Source organism: Pteropus alecto, unplaced genomic scaffold (genome assembly GCF_000325575.1).
Source record: "Pteropus alecto unplaced genomic scaffold, ASM32557v1 scaffold146, whole genome shotgun sequence".
Taxonomy (NCBI): domain Eukaryota; kingdom Metazoa; phylum Chordata; class Mammalia; order Chiroptera; family Pteropodidae; genus Pteropus; species Pteropus alecto.
Window position 1 is genome coordinate 193,251 of NW_006442107.1, and position 17,090 is coordinate 210,340.

At 34.6% G+C, this 17,090-nt stretch overlaps 1 protein-coding gene across 2 annotated transcripts; it reads right to left on the minus strand.

The window, feature by feature from the left end:
• Positions 1–43: 43 nt before the first annotated feature.
• On the minus strand, positions 44–4,408 carry LOC107196261 (dynactin-associated protein-like). Of its 2 annotated transcripts, XM_015595628.2 has the most exons (4): positions 4,266–4,408; positions 3,949–4,056; positions 1,593–1,673; positions 44–729 (listed from the first exon to the last, which is right to left on the minus strand). In XM_015595628.2, the coding sequence occupies exons 2-4, from the start codon at positions 4,003–4,005 to the stop codon at positions 394–396; spliced, it is 474 nt and encodes a 157-aa protein (XP_015451114.1). In that variant the 5' UTR covers positions 4,006–4,056; positions 4,266–4,408; the 3' UTR covers positions 44–393. The 2 variants fall into 2 exon arrangements, with proteins under 2 accessions (XP_015451114.1, XP_015451113.1); XM_015595627.2 differs by lacking the exon at positions 4,266–4,408 and having other exon boundaries at positions 3,949–4,259.
• Between the last annotated feature and the right edge of the window lie 12,682 nt (positions 4,409–17,090).

Consider the following 17,090-nt stretch of genomic DNA (forward strand, 5'->3'; position numbering starts at 1 on the left):
GATGGTAAATACTGACTTAAAGACCAGCACACAGGGAGCTATCTAGAGCAGGGTCTACATGACAGCCTCTTCAGCAGTGGAAATCTTCATTAGTGATAAATGAGATTGACTGAACATGAGAGACAAAGAAAAAACTCTGAGTCTCAGCCCGGATGAGTCAACCAGGCTCAGCTGACATTTTTCTTTTTCGATCATTTGAACATTGACATGCCCAAGACTGAATCATCACCATATGGGAATCCAGCAAATGATTGAGTAAGAGGGGCAAGATCTCATGAAGTCAAATATTTTAGAATCTCTTGGCAACGAGGACAGAACAAGTTGGACATGCTTCCTTCAGAGTATGAGTGTTGATCCAATTTGAAGAGGGCTGAGGGCTCAAAAATATTGTTATTAATCTTCAATGATAACTTCATGTTCCTCTGTGGTTTTAGTCATCTCCATGGTAGATGGAGGCACTGTGGTAGGGGAGCTTTGGTTCGTCACAGAGATAGAAGGCAGGGTACCCTGAGATCCAGGCAGGGACGATGAAGCAGGAGATGGGGTAAAACCAGGGATGCAGGTGACATGACTGGACTGTCCATCTGCATGAATGATGATGGTGGTACCGGTGGTGGGCTTGCCAAAGTGGACAAAATATAAGACCAGAACAATGAGGGCTGTAGCAATTAGACAGGCCAACAGACACACCAGAAATGTTTTCCAGAGTGACCGTGGTTTTGCTGTAACCTGCAAAGTATTATAATAAATGGATATTTCAAATTACATAGTGGCAAGTTAGGTAAATAATTACAACTAGGATAAGACTAACCTTTTCCATTACTCCAAATGCTGTGATTTAAAATACAATATATCAATTCATTCTCTCTCTCTCTCTCTCTCTCTCTCTCTCTCTCTCTCTCTATCTCTCTCACACACACACACACACACACACACACACACACACATACGCCCCTTGTCCACAAGTGCATGAGGGCAAAATATCCCCTCTTAGTTACCCCTTCATACTAAAGCAATAAGGTCTCATCTCAAATGCACATAAATTCCCTCAGAGACATATTGTTATTATCAACCACTAACATTGCAGTATAAATTAAATTATCTAATTAGTCCTCATGGGTAGAAAAATAATGACTAGACATAGCAAAACATTTAGTTTGGTTATCTTTGGGTGATGAAAAATTGCAGGTATTCTTTTGCTCACTGTTATTTGCTGTTTTCATATTACATATTGAGATTTTATAATCAGAAAACTTTATTAAATATATTCTAATCTATTAAACATAAATAAAAGGCTTTTTTTGAGCTCAGAAAGACATTAAAATAGAAAATCTCTGGCACGGATGGGATCTTAAAAGAATAGGATACAGCGCTGGTAAACAGTTGGGGGCTGCGGGTTCTAGGCATTGCCCAGAGATTGTGGAGTGGCAGCTCAGAAGAAATGTAGAGCAGCCAAAGGTGTGTGGCTGGTGAGAGGTTCAGGGGGACTAGAGCCCTGCAGAGGGCTGTGGAGCAGGATCCTCCTGTCTCGTTTCTCCATTGCTCCACAAGATTGCCAAAAACTCCCACCTCCCCCAGTCCCCAAAGCTTACCAACTGCGGCTGGAAGGTCACATGAGGCAATCTACAATCACAGTGTGTTCCTTCATTTGAACAATACGGATTTCTGGGTAACTGCAGAGAAAGAATTTGAAACAAACAACTAACTCTGATTTTTAAAGACGAGGAAAGCTTATTTTATCCAGAAATATAACCATATAAAATATATTTTAAAAATTCTGTGATTCTGACATGTATTAAATTAGGAGCTAACCAATTCTAGGAGAATCTGAAACTCTAATAATGGTTTAAGGATATGAATTATGCAAATACACTTTTCACATCAAATGATCAGAGAAGAAAAATAGAATGATCATCTCAGCAGATGCTCAAGGACTGTTTAACAAATTTCAGCAATCGGTCTTGACAAAAGCAGACAAAAAATACGAATCTCAAAGAAATAAAAATAAAAGAATAATTCCCAAATGTAGCAAAGAATGTGTACCTCAAAACAATGACCAACATTATATTTAACAGTTAAACATTAGGCACCTTCCTTTAAAGTCAGAAGTGAAGAATGTCTCCTACCATCAATATTAGGTAATTTTTTTAAAGTTCTCATTAATATGTATGAATAAAAGAAATGCGAAAATAAAACTAACATTATTTTCATGAGACATGATTGTATATAAACAGAATCCCATGTGATTTATCAAAATAATAAGAACTCATTAAGTTGATTGATTGTAAAAATATGAAAATATATGTAACAACACTTGTTTTATGTGTGTGTGTATTAGCAACTGCTAATAGGACTTATATAAAGAAAACCATAAAACCTTACTGAGGAACAAAAAGACTTCTTGAATAAATGTCCTCTTATAAAAAGTTTCAGTAGTATAAGTTCTTAATTTCCTAAATTTTAATTAAGAGCTTTAGGAAATTTTCTAGAGGGAAAAAAAAAAAATAGGGAAATTGACAAAAACTTGATGTGGGAAAATAAATCAACCAAAACAATAAAATGACATTAAATTAGGGTAGGAGAAAACAGGAAGCAAAATATTGGCAGTGATTTTCTCTGAGAGGGATCATGGGTGGCTATTTTTTCTCTGTAACTTTCTATATTTTCCAAATGTTCCAAAAAAAACCCAAATAATAATTGTAAAATATATATCTTCTACCCCTTGTTTTGGGAGATATAAGAGGTTGTCCATCAGATTACTAACAAATGGGAAATTCTAATTGTTTCTTTTCATAGTCTCAGAAGTTGATTTTATTTTTTGGGGTATTTTTTTTAACATAATTTACTAATTATTGACAATGGAATAAACTTATAAATGTTTTTGGCATATGGGGCCATACTATAACTCATATTTAATATATTATGAACAAGACAGAAATATAATGATGTATATAAGATATTAGAGCAATGACATTGTTCAGTTTGTTCCTTGACATATGAGACATCCTATAAATCAAGGTTATGGTGATGTAGTTATTCAATTCCTAAAACTGATCACAAATACAATCTTCAAATTGTAAAGTAGTTCTTATGTCAAACCCTATCTTTGTATTTACTTTGTTTGACCTGGTATTACAACCTCAAGTTAATTATAAAATTTCTTTTTCTTTTTTTTAATGTCAAATAAATGTATATTCTTTTTTAAAAAATTATTATTTTATTTTTTTGATGAAATTGGTTAATGAAATACAGTAAGTTTCCAGTATACAGTTTAACAGTAAGGCATATATCTATTGCATTGTAGTCAAGGTTTTTTAAAGTAGTTTCTTATAATGAAAAGATTGTATATGAGAAACTTGAGTTCAATTTCTGGCACTGTCACTGGCTCATGGACTCCTAATCTTTTAATTTCTTCATTTGTAAAATGAAGAGTTTTTTTTGAATGACAAATGAGATCCTTTTTATGTTCTAAGAAATAGAATTTTTACATTACTAAAGTAACACATTTTAAGTATAAGTTTTTCCACCATAAGACATTTTTCATTAGTTACTACTTTAAATACAAGGAAGCCAATGAGAATAAATATTTTCATTGGATCAGAATATGTAGATATATAAATGATATTGTTGATACTTGCTATAAACACAACATTTCAAATTGTCTACTCAAATTTTGTCTACTGGTACCTTATAGGTTTTTGATATAAATATCAAAATTTAGGCAAAAATCTAATGCAAAATTCCCAAATGATATGAAAGCACTATTTGGCATACAAAATAACTCTCTCAACACTTATGATTACTGATAATCACATCCTAGATTCCATTCATCCTGTAACAGCAAGCATCAGAAAAAATTGCAACTTAATTTTCTTGAAAGGTTAAATGTTAAATGTTAAAAGCAAAAATATTAGACTCAAAAAAGTAAAAGGTATTTATGATATTCACCAGCTCAGCTGTATTTTGTTCGACATCCATAGCAGACTGCTGTTGTTTTCCATCCATTCTGAAGGGGCTGGTTTCTCAAAGGCAACTCCAAAGCGGTCTGTACTCACTCTGTGGATTAGAAGTTGGAAAATACTGGATTTATGTTAAATTAATAACTGTGTATTTATTCCATCCAGATTACGTAAACTAATAATCCTCTATTTTCTGAAAAAAATCTTTCACATTAAACCCCAAAGTACACAATTTATACTAATTGGGGGAAAATAAACAGAAAAATTTGCTCCCTTTAAAAACGCCACATAGAAAATTATCTCAACTGTAAGAATGATTCCAGGATTCTGAGCAGATGTAAACCCTTGCCCTCCTATTTCGCAAAACTTATTTAAAATCACAGAAGCTTGATTTCTCACAGATTAGGAATTTCGTTTTTGCTTCTAAAAAGGCCAACAAAGCCACTCCTTAATTATAAATATTACGGAATCCTGTGGTTAAGCAAACAGAAGAATTATGGTGATGACTAATGTCAAAACTGTCCAAAAGTAAGACAATATTGAGATTACTAGATCATGATAAATTTAGGTGAATGGTGACTAAAATCTATTTAAGTCAGTAGCTACATCGAGATGGACAGGGGAAAGAAACTTTATATTGCTTTAGCTAGAGTTAAAAATAAATATAAGAGATAAGCATACTTCAGTAGCTCTTGATTATATAAATCAAGAATTATCCTTGACAGTAAATCTTGTCTGCTTCCAAGGATGTTATATCTTGCTTTAGGCTATGTAATAATTATCACTGTTAGGAATCTTTTGGATGAGCGGGAACTGGAAAAAGAACGTCTTTGGTACTTTTCCACTTCTCACGAGGAGAAGTATACATGATACAGAGTGCAAAGGTGGTTCTTCACATCAGTCTGAGAACTAATGCTTTCTGACTCGTTGACAAAGTGACATGCAGTACAGAATAGAGAAAAAAAAGTCTTTAAAGATTCTTTTTAGTCACACATTTCCTGTAGGCCAATGACTTTGGGTGGGGCATGATTAGTGACATCAATTTTAAAAAATATTGATAGACTTACACATATCCTAATTCAAGAGCAGGCATGTTTTCTTGTGTGTAATAGGTATATTCATGAAAAATACGTGTTCCGTAACCAAATTCCAAACCTCTGTACTTATTACGCAAACAATAAATGACTTTATGCTTTAAGTCACAGTTAGATTTTTCGTTTTTCTTTTCTTTTTTCTTTTCTTTTTATTTCTTTCTTCTTTCTTTTTTTTTTTTCTTGTACCTATGGTAAAAATAAATCCTGTCTCATTAATCTTGTGTTGTTCTGAGTGTATCTGAGTTCACTATCATGTAATAGTTGGACCTTGAGATCTTCAAAATATAATTCTAAACTACTCAGTGATGCTATAAATCTTAGAGTAACAAAAAAAATAATGAAAAAAAGTACCTGAAAAAGTTAGCATCAGGAACCTGGCTTTCCACTTTTTTTCAGTGTAGCCTACTACATTTTATTAGAATGATATATGACCTCTCTAAAGCAAAGGCAAAAGTCAAAAAATGTTCTTCGATCCTTTGAAAAACAATTGCTGGCAAGCTAGAATTCTATGCTCAGCAAAAGTATCTATCAAGTAAAAAGTTAAAATAAGATTATTTAAAGTTATCATCGACAGATGTTCATTAAAAGAAATACAAAAGAGTAGAAAGGAAAGAAATCTCAGTTGGAAGAGTTGAGATGTAAAAAGGAAAGGTTAATTAAGCCAGGAATGTCCATTATGACTCCTGCTCCTCAATATTGTGCTGAAGTTCCTATCCTGGGCAGTAAAATGAGAAATTAATGATATAAAGATGCTAAACTGTTCCTGTTAGGATATAATATGATTACAAACATAGAAATCCAAAGAACCCATAAGCAAACTATTAGAGTCAGCATTTAGCAAGATTAGTGCATACAAAATCAGTAAACAAAAATAATTTAACAAACCAGTTGTATTTTTATACACCCGCAACACATATTCAGAAAACTAAAACTTAAAGAGATATTACTGGAAATTTTCAATATCTAGAAATAAACCTACTAATAGAAGTGTAATACTTTTAATGGAAAATTATGATACTTTATTAAGTAAATCATTAATGAAGTCTCAAATAAATATACTGCTGGCAGTATTATAAATTGGTAAGATCATTTGGAAAACATTTAACATTATCTAGTAAATTTGAAATACTTGTATGGAATAATCTAGCAATTCCACTCCTGGTATGTTCCAAGGGAAATACACAGATGGGCACACACACATACAGACAAACACACAAAGAAAGATAGTTGTTCTGAATCCTTAGAAGAACTGAAGAGAATACATTTCTGGGTTCTGTTGTAAATATCTCCGAAATGAAAATTTTATTTATGTGTCACAGTTAGGGAGCCAATTGTAAATTCTAGAAATGGAATTTCTGGAACTCCATTTGGTATTTCTGGAATTCCAACTGGCAGTAATATAAAGAAATGAAATATGTTGTCTAGAGAGCGTGGATATTAGGACGATTTGCACTTCTTCTTGGTTCTGGAAATCAGCTAGAAATCAAAAGGAAACAAGATCAATTTCTGATTTTCTTCCATTGCAATGGCTACTTGCTTATGGAATCCCAAACAGAGAAATGTTGAATTTTGAGAAAGTTACCCAGAAGCTCGGTAAAGTGACAAAAGAATTGATAAACTAAAATAATAGAAATTAAAACACTAAATAAAGTTTTATTATGTACGTTTATACTAATATATATGCTATGTATATGTATATAAATATGCATACATATTAAAATATTAACAATAATATATAAACAAATGTAAATATTAACAATAATATATAAACAAATGTAACTATATTTTATATCTAAATATATATACAATGTATATGCATATAAGTATGCATATATACAAAATATTAACAATTCTGGCATTGAGTAGAATACCCATACTTATTAATATTATATATACTATTAGTATATATTAGTATATTAATATATACTATAGTATATATTGTCAGTATATTATAGTATAAGTAATATACTGATAATACATTTAAAATCACAGAAGCTTGATCTCTCACAGGTTAGGAATATACTAATATTACTAATATATGTAATATCAGTAATTACATATATTAGCAATTATGTATATAATTCAATCCTTCTTTGTGAAAACACGTCTCATATAAAACTAAATAATGACAAACAATTGTCAGGGATTATGATAGATATGTAAATTACTTTAATCTTCAAAACCACCCTATGAAAAAGTATTATGCCCACATTACATGTGAAAAAACTAAGATTCAAAGAGTTTAAGAAATGTTCTTCAGGTTGCAAAAACAGTAGTTGGTGCAGAAATTTAATCGCTACTCTAAGTCAAAAACATACGTAAGAACTAGAAAATTGATTCTTCCGATAGATATCTAATAGATAAATCACTTAGTAGCCAGCTACTCTGATGTAAATAAGGCGTGAGGTAACATATGTGAATTGGATTCATCTATGATCTTTTGGATATATTTTGTACCTCAGTTTTAAAATAATGTCCTATGACCACTACTTGAAAATGTAAAGAAAAACAAGCATCCACACAAGAGGCCAGATTCATCATTCTACTTTAAATCCATTAACCTTAGCTTCCATTACTCAATGCCCCCAATTTACTGCCTTACCTCTCTTATTTCTTCATTAAGTTATAAAACATCTGGCTTCATATACTTTTGTCCAAATAGAAAAGTAAGGGTATGAATAGTATGAGCACATTTTGAAGGTAATTCAGAAAATTTAAGGCAAATAATTACCTGTCCACTGTTGAAGTTTTGTAGATTTCTTCCAGACTTTTTTTGATGCATATTTAAGGATATTTATTAATTTTGTTCATTTTAGTGTGTTTTATTGGTTAACAGTCCATTACATAAAAGTACCATAGCCTACTTAACCACACTTCCATGTTTAAGTGTTTAGGTTTTTCCTAATATTTTACTGACATAACATTTAATATGATAATCATTTTGAAGATCTCTTTTTTCAAACATTCTGTTCATTTCCTTAGGTTTCAATATAAAAGTGGACAATTAAATTAAAAAACTCAATAAAAATTACTAAATTGGCAAAGAAACATGTACTGGATGACCTACTCACTGCATTCTCTTTGCTTTGACCATTTTTTCAGTCTTTGTTAATTGGGTCAGAAAATAAAGTGTGTGTGTGTGTGTGTGTGTGTGTGTGTGTGTGTGTGTGTTGTAGTAATTTCCTTTGTTTTACAACTCTGAAATTAAACAATTTAATAATTATTCACATATTATTTGATATTCATATTTATAAAGTAATTTATATGTTTATTCATGTTCATGTTTATCCATATTCATATTTATGTCTTTTGGAAGTTTAACTATTGTGGTTCAATGTTCTTTTTTCTAGTGAGCATTTTATGTTTCAAGATACCAAAGACTTTTTTCCCCCCTATGTATTTATTACAAGTATTTTTTCAGCAGTAGTGTTTTCCTGTTCTTTTTTTTTTTTAAGAGATTGTTTTGATTTGCAGAAGTTTTTAAAACTTAGGAGTTTAGACTAATTATGTTTGGTTTTTATATTTTCATTTTCAACAATTAACTCTTTAGTGCATTTGAAATCAATTTCTGTTTATCCTCAAATAGTTTTTCCCAGAACATTTATTGTATATTTCCTTCTCTTCCAATTTACAATATATGAGTTTTTCCAGTGTAGATTATTTTGTTCAATTTTCATAACAGTTTAGCCTAATTACGAACTTAATTATTGAATAAGAGCCCAAGACCATTAAAGGCTGTTTGTTGGACATTCTGGTTACCACATGCAGGTCATAAATATTTTGACAAATATGTCATGAACAGCCAAATTTTTGTGCTTTATTTGGGCTTTAGGAAATTAGTCTACATGTTATATCTTATGAGGGTTATTAATAATTGGTTACACATCTAATTGTAATCCACAATCATTTTCCTCATTCTCATCAACTAATGTGGACACTTGACATTTGATAGTGTCATTTCTTTGGACCTGTCCTCCACAATCATTTTCCTCATTCTCATCAACTAATGTGGACACTTGACATTTGATAGTGTCATTTCTTTGGACATCGCCTTTTTCTGAAAACATTTTCTCCCTTTAATTACCTTCTATATTTCTGCATTTTTATCCTGTGATTATAATTCTCTCTCTGCACATATTACAGTCCCAGGTGAGCTCTGCCATGAGACTGAGCCTAAGCTATTGCAATTAAATATATTGTAATATCAGTTCTTGGAGGGCAGGGACCAGGCTTAGTTTTTGATATGAATTTCCTGAGTGTTAGTACCCAACAGCACAATTTACAAGAATATAATTAATACTGGGTGACTAACTGATAAATTGCTGGTTTGGGTTACAAAATTCTGTAAATAAGTATAATTACTAAAGAGTCTCTTGTTTGTGAATGCATGACGCCCAAGGGACTTGGAGGACATGAGTTAATTAGTGCTCAGAGGTATTGGGTGACAGTTTTTAGTCTGAGAATTCTACTTACTCTTACAATGAAGGTTTCCGAGTTCTCATGTCCACCAACTTGATAGAACCTTTCAATACTGTGTCCTCTCGGATGACTATACTTCAGTATATTCCCCTCACCTTTGGGCTGATCAGCAGAAAATGAAGACTAAATCCCTAGAAATATGAAACCTAGAACCTTTGTAACCATCGTTACAATACCTCCTAGTGATATAGTGGCATGAGCTGGGGGGATTAGAAGAGTGATTACATTTGTTAACATTATGAGATATTTAACAACAAAAAATATAAATAATGACAATATAGACACCTACCTATGTATCTACAGCCAGTCATGATACATAGAAGTCACTAATACAATTGAACCCCCATATACACTTCCTAGGTAATATCCTCTATCCCCAGAAATAGCCAACACCTTAAATTATGTGGTTATCACTCCCTTGTTTTTCTTTATAGTTAGACTCCACACCTCTGCAGCTTTAGAAACATAAGTGGTAAAGGTATTAAACTGTACGCTTCTGGACTTGCATTTGTTTATTTATTTTATTTCTATTTTGAAAGTATTTAAGTCAGAGAAAGATAAACACTATATGATTTCACTTATATGTGGAATCTAAGGAATAAAAAGAACAAACTAATCAAAAACAGACTCACAAATATAGTGGACAATTTGGTGATAGACAGAGGGGAGGGGAGTTGGGGGGCTGGGAGAATGGGGTGAAGGGTTAAAAAGTACAAATTAGTAGCTGATGAATAGTCAGAGAATGGCATAGGGAATGCAGTTAGCATTAATATATTGGCTAGGTGGAGGGTCAGGGGAGGGAGGGAACAATTGGGGGGGGGTCATTTTACTAACTATATAGATGTCTAACCAATGTACTGTATACTCAGAACTAATTAAAATAAATCTAAAAAAATGAAATTTCTACTTCAAACGATGCTATGAACAGCTCATTCATGTTTCCTGGCACTCTAAGAAATATGCAATTGACACTCGAACAACACAGGGATTTGGGATATCCAAAATACGAGTATAACTTTTCACTCTCCAAAAACTTAACTACTAATAGTTTGTAGTTAACTGGAAGACTTACCAATAACACAGTCAATTAGCACATGTTTTGTATGTTATGTGTGTTATATACTGTACTTTTACAATAAAATAAGCTCGAGATAAGAATATGTTATTAAGAAAATTGATTAAAACTATAATGTTATGAAGAAAATTATAAGAATATGTTATTAAGAAAATAGATTTACAGTATTTATTGAAAAAATTCACGTATAAGTGAACTGTGTTGTTCAAATCTGTGTTGTCGAAGGGTCAATTGTGCATATATACATATGGAGGGAAGGAAGGAGGGAGGGACGGAGAGAGACAGAGAAAGGAGTTGCTATATTACAGAGCATGCACATTTCAAATTGACTGGAAAATGCCAAATATTTTCCTAAGCATTTGTACTAGTCTACATTGCTACCAGCAGTGTATGAGAGTGACCATTTTTTTAGATCGCTGTCAATACTTGAGATTTTCAGACTTTTAAAAAATATTTTCCAGTCTAGTGGATATAAACTATCTCAGCGTGGCTTTAATATGGATTTCCCTGGTAATTAATGAAGCTGAGCATCTTAGGATGGGATGCTTATTGGCCCTTTATATTTCCTCACAACACGAGGCAGGGGATGTGCAATGGGGAGTAGAGCTGGCACTGCTGAATAAGAAGAGGAAAGCAGCGGAGGAATAAATATGATAGAAAATATAAATCCCAAACTATTACCTCTGCCAGACCTTTTTCTGGAGTCTGTACATCTGGCCCCTACTAGATGCCTTCTCTTGTGTATTCCCAAAAACACCTCAACATGCATCACGTGGATCTTAACTGGACTGGGTATCGTGTAACCCTAATATGCATGGCCATGTGCTCTTCTCGAAGAACACTCACTTGTTGCGAGGGAGGGGTACAGAAGACAGATGGTTTGACTAACCTGAATTATGGCTTTCTAGGAGGACAATGGGAGAAAAGGATCCAGCTATGCTTAGAATGAGGATGCTGGTCTAGAAATAGATAGGCAGGGAATTGACAATGCCTGAAGCAGGACGAGTTATTGGGGAACACAAGGGCATTCGTGGTCCTAAGGAAGTCCGGGAACAGGTATAATGGCAATCAGAAAATAGAATATACAGAAAAGGAGGTATCTGTGATCAGAGTATAAAATCGAAGTTTAAACTTTAGATAGGGGAGCTGTTTTTGCACATGACAGGGTCTAGGGTGGGCCTATAGATTATTGGAGGCTGAATGACCACTAACTACCCAAAGTTATGGGCACTGCTATGAAAGCAGTCAAAGAATTATGAGAATTGAGTAGGAAAAAGGACTGAACAGGTCTCAAATGAGAGTGACCAGGAGCTGAATAACGACTGCCCCAAGGGAGCGGAGAAGGTAGAAGAGCCAAATAGCAAGAGCCTCAAAGAGTATGTGTCTTAGAAAAGCTAAGTACTGTTTACCAGCAATGATGGAAAACTAGAACGTTCCCGCTCTCCCTCGCTCCCCACTGCCTTTCCCAATCTTTCTAAAACATGCTACAAATGATGCCGCGTAATGAATAATAGTCACTTAAGAAGACGAAGGGAAGCATTATCCTATGGGAAAAGACAGTGTTCATTAAGGCAAAAAGATGGTGGAATTACTGTTGAAAGAGACTGGAAAGGTAGGAGAGTTTCTTTACTTTGTAACGGGGGTTCCACAGGGCTCAGCGGGAGAGTTTAGGAAGAAGGGAAAGAATTGAAGAGTGAACGAGGAGAGAGGAAGTAGAGAGCAAGATGGGCATGAAAGTCAGGTCAAGGGTTGGTGGTAAGAAGGATTTTCTTCCCCTTGAGTGATAGGCCAGGCAGAATTTGGAGATCTTATTGTTCCAAAAGGCATTTTGGTTAAAGTGATTTTAGCACAACACAAGCCAAGGCCTGATGTTTCAGAGTTCTAAATCATGAGACACTGACAGAATGAGTCAAGGATATAATTCAACACTTTCAGCAAACATTTCTTAACCATGTACTATGAACTTGGCACTAGACTTAAGCACTGGGGATTAAACATTTGTACAGCTCAGCTTTACAACTGTGAGAAAAATTAGCTTGTAGTCCCAACATGCTCACTGAACACAATTGCTGATCTCCATAAATTTGGTTTTATTCCCAATCTTTAAAAGTTATTCAATTTGCCCAGAGGTGGAATCTCTGGGGGGGAAAAAAAAAATTAAAGTATCTCATTAAAAAAATCAAAACAAAACCCTTAGACTCTCTCAATCTGTCTGCTTTGCATATTCTCCCTGCCCTGCTGGAAGTTTAGCTCTCATAAACAGGCTGTAGAAAGTGTACAGAGATAGAAGGAAGGGTATGGAGAGCCCACTGATAAAAGATCGAATGAACTGCATTTCTCACATCATCTTATTTCAACTCTTGGACAATAAGACTACTTCTACCTCAAGTCCAGGATTTTTCCTAAATGGTTTATGTGGGGACTGTGAGTTCAAATCCACTCAGCTACTTACATAAAGAAAAATCTAGAAAAAACAGTAGTCTTTTAGAGTATATATTGCATGTGACACTATTTGTAATAAACTGATAATAAACCCATTGTTTCTTGGTAAGTTTTCAGTTTAGGTTCTGAAAACTGTGGTCAATTTGAGACAATGGTCTAAGAACTTAGCCATCTAGAAATTGTTCTCTGAAATCATGTATTCTATCTCCTACCTGGCTATGTTTGTTCTGTTAATATTGTGGAAAAGTGACATTGGATCTATATCTGCTGAAATTGCTTTCTCAAATGATTAAAATCAAAAATCAATTAGTCAAATATTTAAATGATTACCATTTGGTCACACGAGAGGCTTGTATATTAAAAATGCCTTTCCCTATGAAATCATGCCTATTTTAATCTTAATATAAATGAAGTCAAAACTGTTACATAACATACTGGTTTACCAATAGAAAGCTAGATATTTCCTGAGAGATGGAAAGCTCAAGTATAAGTTAAATGGAAGAGTTAAAAATATTACTTCCACTACTTACTGGATTTGAAGTTATTCAACATCTGTAGAATGTGTCATATTTTCCTTCCATTCTATGGCAACAAATTTCACAATCCCAGCTCTAGAAGTATTTGTCACTTTGTTCAATGCCTTTTATCGTTACAGATTTCAGGAAATACTAGACTTATTAACACTAAGTTAACTATGATCCATCTACTCCGGGGTGGATTCAGTTCAATAATTATGATTTCATATTATCGGGTATACATTTTGAGTTAGGCTACTTAGTGTATATATATTCTGTGAAACAATAATACAACCATGCCACCATTTGACTGAAAATATATGCAAGTACTTTTTTATGAGCCTTCCTAGCAAGACAATAACTCTGAAATCCAGTATAAAATTTCTTCCATCAACATACTAGTGTATGAATATTGACATATAAAAATATCCAAAAAGAAATAAATAGACGCTTGGTTTTGGTAAAAGTCCCACCCTTTTGTATAAATTATTAGGAAACTCTACTGGCAACTACCCAAACCACTTTCTTAACTTCGAAACATTGCTTGAGTAAAGGCGGCAATTATCTGCTACTAAAAAAAAAAAGAAAGAAAGAAAGCAAACTTCTAGCTTATCTGTTATCTCCTACTTAAAACCATGCCTCTAGCCTATTTTCTTGATTTATGTAATTAGTCAACTGTTTTCTAAACTGAAACATGAAACTCAAGGGACCATAGAAATTATCTAGCCCCATTTCCTCATTTAACAGATTTGCAGAGTTGTGGCAAAGTAGAGGGTGCCTGACAACCAAGTTCACCATGTCTCTCTTCTAGTTTTGTTTTAAATGTTCACTAAGGCAGAAGTTGTAGTTTCTTTGAGAAATCATAGATAAGTAACCAAGCTAGAAAAAAAAAATTGCTCAGAGTAAATTGAAGATTTTTTATTCTAAATTATCATTCTGCTACTTCATAGTATGTGTTAATACTCTTTGTACATGGAATCCGAGAGACCTCTGTAGTTGTCTGAGAGTGTAATTATCTGTAAGCTGTTGTAATTAGTTTCTCCTCAGGGAAAAGGAGTGTACCTTGGCCTCCTCCAAAGAGTATGAGTTGTCCCTCAAGTTCCAAGGACTTACACTCTAGGAGGACAACTCTGTTCCTTGGGGGAATGTCTTGTGGACCTTGAATAAGATGAGGATGGCAAAGGGGAATTTTTCTAAAAGGCATAGATAGAGCTTTAGGTGCCAGAAGCTCAGAGTTGAACCCTAATGCTGCTATTTATTGTAGGTGAATAATTTACAAAGCTAGTTTCCTTAAAAGAAAAATTAGAGTTATAAGGGCTTACCTTCATCCTCTCAAAGTGACTTAAACCTAACACAATGGTGAAAAAATATCCCCCAAAAGTCTTAAGAGTTGTTATATATTTTACTGGGGTGAAATCTGAGCCTTTTGAAATGAATCCCTTGGCTGCATTAAGTTGCTTCAAAGCATCTGAATTTCAGCCAGCTGTGGCCATGGCCTAGGAAGAGATTGTTTTTATCTTTACTTGAAACTATTTCCAACACCAACTTTCTGAAAGTCAGCTTTTAATATTAGCTTTGAGAAAGAAAGTCATGGCAGCTGCTGAGCAATCCTTTGTCCTGATGCAGATGAATTTGCTGTGACTCAAGCAACGACCGTCCTAAACAAATTGTATTATATCTTTAGCTTCACTGAAAATGGCCCCACCTTTTGCCCTATAGAGGGAATAGAAGTGCTGATTGAAACAGAATCCTAGATTGTCAAGTTCCAATGTCATTCTGCCTCTTCTTTGTCAAATGGCTGAGAAGTCATCTTAATTTACGTCATCTTAAATTAATAAATAGAAATGGGCCAAGATTAAGTAGGGTAGAAGTCAATCCAAATCTGAAGGGGACATAAAAGAGGGATACTCCAAGAATATCTAAGACTGTTGCCAAAAATACTAACCCAAATGAGAAAACCAGAAAATCGTACCAAAGCAGATGAAGAAAAAAGAGCTAACAGCAGCATACAGTAAAACTGAAGCTAAAAATAAAGATCACAGATCCACCAGGTGTGTTCTTGACACAAAGTCAATTAGAGAAGTGTGGCCACAGTTTTTTAATATTGGATATCTGTGTTCCTTCCTCTGAGAAGCAGTGCTTTATCTGTCTGAAAGCAATTGTATTCAGAAGTACTACCTGACAACTAGCTAAAATCATACTAGGTGTTGTCTGTGATGCGCCCACAAAAAAGTTTTAAGTTTCTGGTAACATTGTTAGGAAGGGAAAATACACTGCAAAGTGTATGCTGAGATCTGGAAATAAGTGACAAAGAAATGAGAGAGCGAGGAAAGTGTACAAAGTTTTAGAAGGTGAAGAGTCAAAGACCTGCTTTCTAGGGAAGGAATTGCTGAGAGTCATGAATGGGAACCTTGGTTCAACTACCTCTGGGAAGGAATAGGCTCAATCCCCAAGCAGCCCCTGGCATCTCTGGACAGGACTCAGGCAAATTATCAGTCCCAGAGCTGTCAGACCAGAAAAGCAGTGGCTCCCCGCAGCTGTCCAGAGCAAGTGATCATGACTGCAGGCAGAAGCAGTCAGTCCTGCAGCACACGCCAGGGTCTGTCCAAGGAAAACAGGGTCGTAGCCAAGGAAGCGGAGGTTCATCGATGAGATGCCCGTTACTAGGGATGGAAAGAAAACACGATGGAAACAAAAACATTTTTTTTGTTTCAGGAAAGGTTCCAGACCCAGTAAGGGGATTGTGGGGGAAACTGGATACGAGAAGAGAAAAGCAGAATAAATGCGAGAGAATCTTGAGCCTGCAGCTGGGTCTGCAGTAGGGGAACTGAGCCAGGAAGCCCCAGAGCCTTTGGTCAGGGCTCCGCTGCATGGGGCCCCTCTGACAGGACCTCACTAGGAACCAACAGTCATCAGTGTGCCGTCACAGTCCTCTATGGCTGCAGCGAAGATGGTTCAGGGCCCAGAGCAGAAGCTTTGTTCCAGTATTGGAGCTCTCACCCAAATGTCCTCTCCACAACTACTTCGTATTAAGCAGTAGATAATTCCGCCTCCTCCCCACAGATGATATTTGATAATTAATGTCTGAAGTCATTTTTGGTTGTCACGACAGAGGGTAGGTGCTACTGGCATTTGATGGGGAGAGAGCAGAGATGCCACTAAACGTGCTCCTTGCACAGGACAGGAGTTGTGTCCCTAAATGTCCATAGTGTTGAGGTTGAGAAAACTTAATATGAAGTATCCCCACCTTCGCCTCCACCACTTACTATTTCAACAACCCTATGGCACTTACTGAAAATTATCTTGTTTATGCATTTGCTTATTTATTGACTTATTTCTCCTATTATAATGTTGACTCTGATAGTTGAAACCTTGTTCTTCTTGTATACTGCTCTGTTCCCAGAACCTGACATGTAGTAGGTACTGAATAAATATTTGCTGAGGGAGAAAATTAAGAGATGAGTGAATGATAGACTCACTGCAAGAAAAAAGGCAAAAATATAAACCAAAGAAGCTTTGACTCCAA

Bases quoted from the DNA above. Each gene is read 5' to 3' on its own strand.
- LOC107196261 (XM_015595628.2), bottom strand. From the start codon at position 4,005: ATGGATGGAAAACAACAGCAGTCTGCTATGGATGTCGAACAAAATACA. The intron at 1,674-3,948 runs GTGAATATCATA...CTTTCTCTGCAG, and splicing joins AACAAAATACAGCTGAGCTG to TTACCCAGAAATCCGTATTG. The intron at 730-1,592 runs GTAAGCTTTGGG...AATACTTTGCAG, and splicing joins TGACCTTCCAGCCGCAGTTG to GTTACAGCAAAACCACGGTC.